Here is a 13242-nt window from a genome sequence, read left to right on the forward strand (position 1 = left end):
CTTAACGCTGCATCACAAACAGGAGCGCCTGCGATGGTGTACTCAACGACGTATCTGGGTGCACGAATGGGAAAAGGTCGTTTTTTCGGATGAACCCAGGTTATCTTTACAGCATCATGATGGTCGCATCCGTGTTTAGCGTCATCGCGGTGAACGCACATTGTAAGCGTGTATTCGTCACCGCCATACTGGCGTATCACCCGGCGTGTTGGTATGGGGTGCCATTGGTTGCACGTCTCGATCACCTCTCGTTCGCATTGACGGCACTTTGATCAGTGGACGTTACATTTCAGATGTGTTACGATCCGTGGCTCTACCCTTCATTTGATCAGGTCCTGTACGGGCCTTTCTGGATACTGAAAATGTTCGATTGCTACCCTGGCCAGCACATTCTCCAGATCTCTCACCATTTGAAAACGTCTAGTCAATGGTGGCCGAGCAACTGGCTCGTCACAATACGCCAGTCATTACTCTTGAGGAACTGTGGTATCGTGTTGAAGCTTCATGGGCAGCTGTACCTGTACACGCCATCCAAGCTCTGTTTCACTCAATGCCCAGGCGTATCAAGACCGTTATTACGGCCAGAGGTGGTTGTTCTGAGTACTGATTTATCAGTATCTATGTACCCAAATTGCGTGAAAATGTAATCACATGTCAGTTCTAGTATAATATATTTGTCTCATGAATACGCGTTTGTCATCTGCATTTCTTCTTGGTGTAGCAATTTTAATGGCCAGTAGTGTATTTCGACAAGAAAGTGAGGTATGTCTTTAATTTGATAACAAACAAATTACATGCACCACAACATTTGGATTAGAGGTAAGCATGCAAAAGTTACACAATAAAAGAGTGCGCTACATGTGTTTAAATCGCAGGATCCCTTATTATCTCTACTGAGACTGCAAGAAAAATGCTGGAAGCTTCTACTACTTTTAGTAGACACTGCTGCAAGTTGCTCATATTTTTTGAAGACATTTGTGGGTTGTAGAAGAGGACCTGATAGCCCCTGGAATAGGAATGAAAGGTGCTGTTAATGCAGTCAACGGCAGTAGAAGGAGCGAGTGCGTACCCCTGCGCTTGGCGCTGTAGCTGTCGGCCGCGTTGAGCACCTCGACGTGCGAGCGCAGCAGCGGGCGGTGGCCGGCGTTGCCCAGCACGAACTCCATCGTCGTCTGCCGGTTGACCGCTTCCACCGCCGACAGGAAGGCGTGCCGCAGCGCCGGCGGGTCAGTCTCCTCGAAGATGCCGGCTGTGAGCACCACGGTTCTCACTCTACACCGTTCTACCCACTGCAACTCAGACACTCGCTTGGAATTTCTGGAGCATAGGAAGCGTTCAAAGGCTTGGTTAGCGGAGTGAATCCTTGTACCCGTTACTGAGTCCAGTGACAACGTAACTCATCCCATGTGACTGTCTATTCACTGCTGGCTCATGGTGATGAGCCGAAACATTATGATCATTGGCTAGCGTGAAGCTGAATGCCACCTGGTGACGTAGCAGGCACGTGATGCAGTAATACAGTTGTAAAACTACCGTAGGCTACCGTAGACTACCGTAAGAAAGGACAGACTACGGTAGCTTTGGTCAGTTAAGGTTCTACATGCACTACGTATTCGTTATGTGTGTTGCATGCGCGTCCGAAAGAATAGACACCATACACATACAATTACGGCGATCACAATCCAAGGATCATTTCTGTGCGAATGCACACATACGCCCGAACGGCAGAGGAAATGAAACAGCAGGGTTAAATCAAGCGCTGGGTGGAGAAGCCCGCACAGGTGTTTTGATTCTGCTTGACACAGGAAGTAGCGAAGACGGACGGTCGGGGCACCTGAGCGCTGCAGCACCATACAGCGGCGGCTGTGGTAGAGCTCAGCTCTACGCAGTAAGGGAAGTAAGAGTATATAAGGGGAGCAAAGACGAACGAGGACTGATTCTAGTGACGACGCTGGCCGTAAATGGGGAAATCCACTTAGATAAGAGACTCTGGCAGATTCTTTCACGAAGACTGTGGCATCTTCCAGGGTGATAAATGTCCTTGGCACAAGGCCCGAGTCCTGCTATAGTGATCTTACGAGAATTATAGTGTACTGACGATGTGCTGGCCACCATATTCGTCTGACATGAAGGCGACGGAACTCATCTGGGACGCAATCGGAAGCAAGTTCCGTGCACTGAAAACACCGACCCGTAATTTACGGAAATTGCGTGACCTGTGCGTTGACATCTGACACCACGCACCTCCGGAAACCTGCTAAGGACTTTCTGAATCAATGTCACGCAGAATTACCGCTGGATTGCATTCCGAAGGTGGACCATGTTAATTCATCTCTTCACATGCATAACATTTTGATTGCTATCAGTTACATCGTTTATTGAATCACTATACCATATAGATTGCGCTCTCAAGCTCTGAAACTAAAACCAGTATAAAGGAATTGACAGCTGTCTACACAGACGTTGGACATTGGCTTAGGGAAACAGTAACCAACTTTTAATTATTTTTGTTATTATATAAAACAGCCTCATTTCAGACAAGTGTTGACGTTACCGATTTCGACTTACTTCCATCATTTGATTAAGTTCCATAGTAACTTGTCGGCTGAAGGGATGGTTGAGTAACAGTCCAAAATAGGTGACGATAACGCTTATGTGCCGTAATGCTGGAATATACAATTTAAATAAAATGACAATGGCTTTAAAAAAATTCGCTGACGGAGCAAGACATGTAATGAAGGTTCGACATTTTCAACAGCGTCATCTATTTCGCTTTACATCATTCCGAGGAACAAAGGAATAATTTGTTTGGTAAGGGAGAGGAGTGTGAGGAAGAAAAACTGTCAAGGTAGAGGCAGGTTTGACATCAATAATCAGATTCAAGTCGATGTTGGTTACAACTGTTATGTACAGATGAAGAACAGCACGTGACAGTAGTATTAACTGCGTCCACCCCTATTCAATCCATAGACGAGCTTTAAAAATTTCATAACGTTTCACTGGTCATTCAACATTGTTTGCAAAGATCTTACTTCGTATTATGGAACTTGAAAGACTTTTGGTAGATGACAGTGAATTGTTGATTACGCCACAGTAGGCGAAACGAGAGGCAACGGCACAGCTGGAGTTTGTAACTTCACTTTGTGCTTTTCATTGTTATGCCATCTGCTCACATTTCATATTGAATGTGGAAGAACCAGAGAACAGTAAAGAAATAGAAGTAAATTGTTTTTTAACTGAAAATCTATACAAGATTATGCAGCCTCATTAGTTCGTACATAACGCTGGACCCTACTTCCATATACGCACAGTGAACGTACTGACCCCACATAGTATAGCCTTCTGGGTAGAATACACTTCTGAGGAATAGAGTTATAGGTTGCTGTTCTGGAGGGCGGCGCTCCCACTATCAGCAAATGAAGTAGTTTGGCATGCCATGCACACAGTTTTTCGTCGGACCTTATACTGACCGTCGGAGTGTATCGCAGTATGGGCAAAGTGCACATATCGGCGGATCTGAACGGAGTGTGATTGTCTGCAACCCATGCACGGGTCACTGCATCTCCGCGAGCGCCGTGTCAGGCGTGTACCGTGAATCAGGAAACAATGCCTTGGGCTACAACATGTTGATGATACGGCTCACCATCGACTATCACGAATGTAACAGCCTATAATGAGATTTTCACTCTGCAGCGGAGTGTGCGCTGATATGAAACTTCCTGGCAGATTAAACTGTGTGCCGGACCGAGACTCGAACTCGGGACCTTTGCCTTTGCGGGAAAGTGCTCTAGCAGGAGAGCTTCTGTGAAGTTTGGAAGGTAGGAGACGAGGTACTGGTAGAAGTAAAGCTGTGAGGACGGGGCGTGAGTCGTGCTTGGGTAGCTCAGTTGCTAGAGCACTTGCCCGCGAAAGGCAAAGGTGCCGAGTTCGAGTCTCGGTCCGGCACACAGTTTTAATCTGCCAGGAAGTTTCGTAACAGCCCATATTTAGGACTCAGTACTGCAGAATACCCGCCACTTCCACACTGGACAACAAATACTACCCAAAACTACCTCCATCTCCTTGCTATGAAATACAGTAGCTTTAATCTACAACAGAATAAAAATGGAACAATCATTTCAACATGAGTTTCAATATCTCAAGGACTAGCAGCACCAAGCCACCGTGCTGGGAACCGCTTCATCACTTATCTTCTTAATATTACCGGCTGCAAGTACAGACATTAAGGCATCCAAATGCCAGCCCCGACGTCCATCCAACTACAAGATTATGCCATCGGCAAACCAGAGAATTTCAGCCAGTGAGTAAAGCTTTACATATTCTGAACAGAATTGCGGCTACAGAATGTGAATATTTCTATTTCTAGCACCTAGCACCTTCGCAGCTAGTTTTCGTTGATGTAGCACCTTGCTAATTTGGAGAACTAATTTCTCAAAAAAAAAAAAAAAGAGAGGTGTGTCGCGATGCGGATGGAATACCAAGACAGAGAAGAGTGTCGAGGCACAGTGATCCACTTATCACTCTAAAGGCCCACGGCCTTTGATACATCAGTCTTGCTAACCACCCCCCAGCGTTACGCCAACGTATGGCAAGACCCCCTTGACTCTACGCGCTGATGCAGCATTGTATTAATCGGCTGTGCATGCCTTGATCACCAAATAGCAAAAGAAATTGGCGTGGGTACACTGAAAGTTGGCAATCTCGAAGAGCACCCACGTGCGCAGCGGACTGTGGCCTCGGGTCAGTCAGTCTCCGCTAGGCAGCCTTTGGCAACCCTCTTTTGGGTCCCAAGGTTTCACGACGCTGGGCTGTTTATGGGATCCTGAGAACGTAACGGACATCGATGACATCACCTGCGCTAACCGCACTCGCTACGGCCTACAACAATGCAGGGCTAGCATCAGCTGGCCGCCGTCGCAGCACATCGTCATTTCAGCGGCATACGATGCTTTGTACTGCTTCAAGCGTCGCTTAGCATTGAATACAAAATTGAGTGGTTTATGATGAGCTGCTCGACCCTCGTGATCCATTCTTTTTAGCTCCCAGCCTTTTTGCTAAGTGGATTGTTGGTAGCAGTTTGGCCTCCGGAATGCTCTCTTCTGCTGATCTCAATTGATTTTGTACAACACGCTCTGTAATGCACTGCCCACCCTGTCTTTCAGTACATAAGGTTTGACTTATCTTGGTTGAGTTACGGTTATTCGAGTTTCTGCTTCGCAGCCGTATCACCTTGGGCAGCTTTAGAACGGTAGAAATTTCCCTGATACATTTGTTACTCAGGTGACAGCATAAACAGTCCATGTTCGAAATAACTGATTTCTCCTGACCGACCCATTCCACTCTTGCGGCTTATTTACTGACAACACAACATCTCGGTGTCTGGATTTTATCTCATGGAAGCACTGCAAGGCTATGTCCATCTGACTTCCAGCATGGCTTAATGATTAATGAAGATAGAGGTTTTTTTTGTAACTGAATGGCTGTTTCGAGGGTTATTTTATTGGCAAACATGACTACGACGTTTTTTTCTGGATTTATTTTCTAGATATTGCTACAGTGAGCTGTTTCTGCAGTTTTCGTACTAGAATTTTTGGATTACTGGAGCTTTTATACACTGCCATGTCGTCTGCGAATAGGTCATTCCTCACGCACCGCTTACTGACTGTCAGGTCCCAGGTCGACAGGTCCACAGGTCCACAGGACCACAGAATGTCCGTGGAACCGTGTTCTGTTGTCAGTGTGATGCTTATCTCTCCAGCACCGGTATGGAGAACTGTTGCAAAATACTCGACTGCAGAATTAACCTTTCCTTCATTCCGCAATTGCACTGTATCCTCCAGGTGATGTCCTACCAGGAAGTTATATTGCTCCCAAGTCAATGACATACGTTCCATTTGCCTTCCTCCAGACTATCCCTTCAACACTGCCACATTCCAGGAGCGCTGGGCTGTGGTCTGAGTCCAGCTCATAGTGAGGTGTGGTCGCAGTTCTCCACAGAACGCGTCTGGAGTGGAAGATGTCTAGGATATCCAGCCTGAACTGAGCAAATAACACGTCTCGTCCCGCTGACGTTTTTGTAGTTGCAACTCCACTCACTGTATTTGTCGTTCAGATCGCTTGCTACTATTACACCCTCAAAATTGCCGGACAATGCTTGAAGACCCTGTACTTGATGTATTTATGGGAAGTATTGTATGCTGAAAGTATCATACGGACATAGTTTCCTATTTTTAATTCTGTACCTGCAGCCTCAGCTGTGACTAGATTTGGTATATCGACTGTTCGGTGGCAAATCCTCTGACGTACAAGGACAGCTACCATTTCGCCACAGCAATCACGGGCGAGCCTGCCTGTCCTGTGGATAAAGTATTTAACCGATTTTTCGGTAATAGATTCGTCTCCGTAGTGCTTGAGACATCTATAGTGTGTCTGTCTAGAAAGGACTATAGCTGGGTGGTTTTCATACGTATTCCCGTGGAAAAGCTTCAGCCATTCGAACGGGCTCACACTGTGGGTCTGCGGGAAGCTAGTGAACGTATCGATGGATTGCTGCACTTGCTGGGGCCGATGTATCGGTGCACTGCGTCGCTGCTTTCAATACTCCTCTGTGGAACATTCTCACACCTGTGTACCAGATTCTGGACGCCCGTGTACTACAGACTTACTGCAAGATCGACGCATTTTGCGAGAAACAGCGGCAGACCGGAAGTAATCGAGGGACGAATTCCGGGCACATGTTGCTGCTGATGTGTAATCAGAGACCGTTGGGAACCGTCTGCTTGCGCAGGACTAAGATCACGTGTGGCTCTGGCCATGCTGCCACTGTCACCACGACACCGCCAAGCGTGGGTACTCCGGTATCGAGAAACAGTTGGCTGGGGAATGGAATCAGTGATGGGACTAGGTCCTGTTTGCTGTTTGCGAGTGACATACGTACAAGTACTTCTTCTCTGCTCCGATTCTCTTAGTGCCTTACAATCACTGCAGAACCTGTACCCGACTGAGGAGATAGTCCAGCTGATACATGACCAACTGTACCTGCTCCAACGGCGGGGTACAGAAGTATCCTTCTGCTGGGTGCCTGGTCATGTCGGCATATGGGGCAATGAACAGGCCGGTCGGGCTGCCAAGGAGGCCTGCAGAGAGCAGGACGTGGTCCAGTGTCCTATTCCCTTGCAGTCAGTCATCGCTGCACTCCACAGTAAGTGCATGGAGTTGTGGGAGGACGAATGGCTGGCGGCGACGGCCAATAAACTGCGGTTGATAAAGTCAACCACTCGGCCGTGGCGTTCCTCCTGCCGGTTGCTCAGGCGGGAGGAGGTGGCCCTCACACGTCTTCGGATCGGGCACTGTCCTCTCACACATAGCTTTTTATTACGGCGGGAGTATCCTCCGTTTTGTGATGCTTGTGGTGTGCACATCTCTGTCCAGCACATTTTAACAGACTGCATTTTATACCGTGATGCACGGGCAGAAGCACAAGTCGATGGGGATCTACCTTCTGTTTTAGCTATTGACGAGACGTGTGTGTCTAGGGTTTTTAAGTTTTGTGATGTGCCTGGACTCTGGCCTAAACTTTTAGGCTGGAGGTTTTAGTGTATTGCAGAGTGGCTGACTCCTCCCCTTTTTTCCTTACGGTCAGCCAGCCACTTCCATCCGCTACATTGTTTTAGCTCCCTCTAACATTTTCCTCCTGTGTTGTCCATGTTTTACTGCTGGCGCTCTGCTTCATCCCACGCTTTGGTGTGGGTGAGCACATGTTTTTCAACGATTGTTACCCATGTTTTGTGTTCTGTTTTATATTCCTGTTCTGGGATTTTTCTTGACACCCGTCTCACTAAGTTACTGAACGGGCGCTGAAGACCTTGCTGTCGTGCGCCCAAAACCCCTCTACTACTACTACTACTACTACTACTACTGTTACAGAGTGCCATTCGCCCACAATACACAGATCGCATCCCAGGCCTCATGGCGTGGGGGCCTACCAGTTACAACTCGCGGACACATTTGGTGCTCCTGCAGGGTAAAGTAACCAGTGCACGCTACATTGCACGGGATGTTATCCATGTGTTACTGCCATTTCATAGAAAGTAAGGTGAAGTGCTTTTTCAGCACGGCAATGCACTTGACCGTAACGGCTTCTGGGAAGCAACGTGCTCTTCGTCGAATACAACAACTATCCTGGCCAGCAAGATCACCATATCTCTTGCCGATTGAACATGGCGAAGCGGGGACTTACACGTTCTTCAGGATCCGTAAGAACCATTGCAGAATTGCAACAAAGGGCGTAAGATGCTTTGGACAATCTAGCGTAGGATTCCATTCGGCCGGCACTTTTATGGTCGTTTACATGCAAAAATACATGCCTAAGTTGCTGCTAGAGAGGGGTACACTATGTGTAAATGGGTCTACTTGGGCATCTTTTACTATGACAAGTATGTTATTATGAACTATCTGTCATCCCATCCCATCAAAAAAATGATCTTGTTATTGAGTGTTTTGCATTTTTTCCCGGCAGTGTAGTAGTGCTGGACACAGGCTCTGACACTTGGAAGGACTCGGGCGTCACATGTCTCGCAAAACTCTTCCCGCCCTGGCGGGTCAGTATGTCGTGGTTGTCGGAGGCCTTACTGACACGTTTCTAGTTCAGATTGAAAACAGTGCTCCAAATTTCACCGATGGTTACAGGAACACTCGAATACGCGATAGTTTGCTTACCAGTTTCTCGAACTCTAGTACGCTTTCCATCTTTCTTTGTATACCTACTTCAAATAACAAGGAAAGATATGCGTTGCATGTTCTAACCGTGTCTCTACTACTCCACCACCGAGATGTACTACACCACTACCGAGGTAGCTATTTTTGGATGCCTTTACAAATACCTTCCGAACACTAGCCTCCTTCTAGTAGGAGTTTTCCATGGTTTCATTACCTCGTTCATTATTCTTAACGCTGTTCGAAAGCCCGTGGGTACTTCTACTTCTTTGCTTTTTACACCGTCCACGTCTCAGGTCTAAACGATGTTAAGTTCCAGACGTACTGCCGCGAAAACATATTCTTCAATTCCTTTTCAGTCTTTAAAGGCAGTAGATCTCTTTTTTTTCTTTATTAAAAACGGTTAAAATCCTCTGTGCACTATGGGACTTAACTTCTGAGGTCATCAGTCCCCTAGAACTGAGAACTACTTAAACCTAATTAACCTAAGGACATCACACACATCCATGCCCGAGGCAGGATTCGAACCTCCGACCGTAGCGGTCGCGCGGTTCCAGACTGTAGCGCCTAGAGCCGCCCGGCCACCTCGGCCGGCTTTCTTTATTAAACCAGCGTCAATTTGATTATGGTGCCTCCCTTTTTTCGACCAGTTTTGTATAATGTTGCTTTGAAAATAACATAATTTTTTCACTTCTGAACTATATAAAATTGTGCCCTGCCCGAGACGCAATAACATACTATTTCCTTTTTCTATTGAAGTATTATGATTTAACGATATAATTTAAGCACTAAATCAATGAACTGCGCTGGAAGTCAGCGAATATGTACGCCCAGAATAATGTGAGCAGCGTATCATTAATATCTGTGTTTTGTTCTACATAAGAATGCGCGCCCGTCTTTTCTTGCTCTTCTGCTTCTTCTTTAATCGCGCGCCTTTCCGACAGCATTTTACGATAACAGGCTCCCTTTTTCTACCATTTTGTTCAAATGAATTAATCTTGTATTCCTGTTAGGAATTTATTTAATCATTCCATTATTGTCACCAACGGCGACTACTGATAGGATCTTATTATGAATACTTTATTATTTCACTCCAGAGCTGAGATAAGATTATTGTAATTTCCAAGTATTTCACTGAAATACGGCATAATTCTTGGTTATGTTCAAAACTGTGAGAATTATTCACAAAATGTTAGATTTCGGTACAAAAAACTTATTTTGTTAAATAATAATTGTTCAACATTTCTACTTTCATTTCGTAGTGGCAATCACAAATTCCCAATTTATAAATGTTACAGAGTTTTCTCTTCCACATTTTTTCTTACGATGCCAACTCGATACTCACGAGATTAAACTAAATCATACTCAACATCTCACGAGGCGAGAAGCTAGTTAGAAATTTCCTTGAGATTCCAAAAACACAAATTAAACGCTTTTCAGCACGTTACAAGTCTACTGACCTTCACTTCAAGCAGCAAAAGGTAAAAAAAGAGTAGAATAGACTAAGAAGTGAAGTGATCATCTTATGCATTCGATAGTATTGTGTGCATTTTGTAATAAAAATAATTTTTGTTCTAAAAACTAAAAAGTGGCCTGTGTGAAATACTTAATACTGTTAGTTAATGATAAGAAGTGATACCTCTAATTAATCGACGTACTAATAGCTGTGTGTGGTATTTAAGCAATAAAAATAATCATTCTCTCAAAAATAAAAAATCAAGAATAATTAGGATTCTGATTGATAATCACAAGAAAGCTAATTTGTACGAATTACGAAAAGAACTTGAGAGTCCGTCAATCTGCTATTTCGAGACATAATTAGCTTGAAATATTTATTCAGTTGCTAAATTATTACAAAAATATGAATATACTTAAGCATATTTTACATCCTTTACAATTTACGCTAGCCGAAGGATAAATTCCCATAATACAATAATCATATCCACCCATATTTACACTACTGGCCATTAAAATTGCGACACCAAGAAGAAATGGAGATGATAAATGGGTATTCATTGGAAAAATATGTTATACTAGAACTGACATGTGATTACGTTTCCACGCAATTTGGGTGCATAAATCCTCAGAAATCAGTACCCAGAACAACCACCTCTGGCGGTAATAACGGCCTTGATGAGCTTGGGAATTGAGTCAAACACAGCTTGGATGGCGTGTACAGGTACAGCTGCCCATGCAGCTTCAACACGATACCACAGTTCATCAAGAGTAGTGACTGGCCAATTGCACGGCCACCATTGACTAAACGTTTTCAATTGGAGAGAATGTGCTGGCCAGGACACCAGTCGAACATTTTCTGTATCCAGAAAGTCCCGTACAGGACCTGCAACGTGCGGTCGTGCATTATCCTGCTGAAATATATGGTTTCGCAGGGATCTAATGAAGGTTGATTATTCTGAAATATAACGCCCACTGCTCAAAGTGCCGTCAATGAGAACAAGAGGTGACCGAGACGTGTAACCAATGGCACCCCGTACCATCGCGCTGGGTGATACGCCAGTATGGCGATGACGAATACACGCTTCCAATGTGCGTTCACAGCGATGTCGCCAAACACGGATGCGACCATCATGATGCTGTAAACAGAACCTGGATTCATCCGAAAAAATGACGTTTTGTCATTCGTGAACTCACGTTCATCGCTGAGTACAGCATCGCAGGCGCTCCTGTCTGTGATGCAGCGTCAAGGGTAACCGCAGCCGTGGTCTCCGAGCTGATAGTCCATGCTGCTGCAAACGTCGTCGAACTGTTCGTGCAGATGGTTATTGTCTTGCAAACGTCCCTATCTGTTGGTTCAGGGATCGAGACGTGGCTGCACGATCGGTTACAGCCATGCGGATAAGATGTCTCCCATCTCGACTGCTAGTGATACGAGACCAGTGGGATCCAGCATGGCGTTCAATATTACCTTCCTGAACCCCCCGATTCCATATTCTGCTAGGAGTCATTGGATCTCGACCAACGCGAGCAGCAATGTCGCGATACGATAAACCGCAATCGCGATAGGCTACAATCCGACCTTTATCGAAGCACGTTGTAGGTGTCGCTACCGGCGCCAACCTTGTGTAAATGCTCTGAGAAGCTAATCATTTGCATATCACAGCATCTTCTTCCTGTAGGCTAAATTTCGCGTCTGCAGCATCTTCGTGGTGTAGCAATTTTAATGGCCAATAGTGTATTGAACACCGTAGTTAAAGCTTTAGTACAATTCTAATCATTGGATTCATTTCTCCTATTATTGAACACTTTAGGTTGTGGTCTGTTTATCCATAAATGAGATTCTCATCTGTCTATGTCGTTCATTGGGTTCACAGCTTTTGCAACTCTTCTTACTTGTGACCGCAATGACATGTAGACTTAAGTGTGACGAAAACGTAAGACCCTTCTGTTGGGAGCTTGGTTTCATTCTGCCTGTTGGTGTTTGTTATGTTAAATACCCCACAGACACAGAGACAGGCCAAAACTTCAACCTTAAACATTTTTGTGGTTCTCTCTGGTTACTGCACTTCAGCAAGATTAGAATTGGCGCTTGGGAGCAGTGTACTGCTAAAAGCACAGGGAACGCAGCTGTTCTAGGACATTCGCGGTAGTTACGAAACGAGTGGAACGTATCTCCCTTTATTTATAGAGCCATCCACTGGTTAGTGTCCCTAGCTGCAGCGCACTGCATTAACGCATCAGACTGATATGCCCCGAGGCGTTGTCTGGTAAACAGCATCTTTGCTACCGCTGCAAAAAGCAAAGGCTAGCGCGTGGTGATATATGTGCGAAATCCATCATTTACTCCGCAAGACGACCTCTAAAGCTCCTGAAGTCAGTCACAAAGCAACCACATTACTCACGCTGAACGAGTCAGACACTGACTTGTACAGGTACCATCTTCGTGGTCACCCTAAACTCTAGCCCACACTCTCTCTGCAGCTTCCGCTCCGCCCACCTCCTTCCAAGCTGTATGCTGGTGCTTGGGGTATGACTCACTTCGATGCGCCTGCACCTGCAGATTTTTTTTAAAAAATCAGAATACGCTTTGGAGTGAATAGGAGGTTGATGAATTGTCAAAAACGTTCATTCACGAACAAGGGAACAAACAGCTTAACGCTATTAAAAATGCACGTTGATAATAAAGTCTTCATCGATTTCAAAGAAATAGTGGATTCACTTACTTAATACATAACTATAATCAATTTTTGTGATAATATGAGGTTATTCTTTTTTATCAGGATAATCAATAAGAATGCTTACGATAAAAGTCGTTAGCCCGCAACTGTCCGGTTTATCTATCTGTAGATACAACGGGATTTCACTCGGAAGTTTAAGAATATGCATTAGATGAGTATGTGCCAAGCAAGATCGTAAGAGATGGAGAAGATCTACCATGGTACAACAACCGAGTTAGAAAACTGCTGCAGAAGCAACGGGAACTTCACAGCAAACATAAACATAGCCAAAGCCTTGCAGACAAACAAAAATTACACGAAGCAAAATGTAGTGTGAGGAGGGCGATGTGAA

General features: G+C 45.2%; 1 protein-coding gene across 1 annotated transcript in view; it reads right to left on the reverse strand.

The window, feature by feature from the left end:
* Positions 1–13242, reverse strand: part of LOC126324287 (glutamate receptor ionotropic, kainate 2-like) — a 241491-nt gene that overhangs the window by 164395 nt on the left and 63854 nt on the right. Inside the window, exon 3 of the mRNA XM_049994947.1 lies at positions 1070–1249. Coding sequence (XP_049850904.1) covers positions 1070–1249 — 180 coding nt within the window. The remainder of the gene's footprint in view (positions 1–1069; positions 1250–13242) is intronic.

The sequence above is a fragment of the Schistocerca gregaria genome, chromosome 2 (genome assembly GCF_023897955.1).
Source record: "Schistocerca gregaria isolate iqSchGreg1 chromosome 2, iqSchGreg1.2, whole genome shotgun sequence".
Taxonomy (NCBI): domain Eukaryota; kingdom Metazoa; phylum Arthropoda; class Insecta; order Orthoptera; family Acrididae; genus Schistocerca; species Schistocerca gregaria.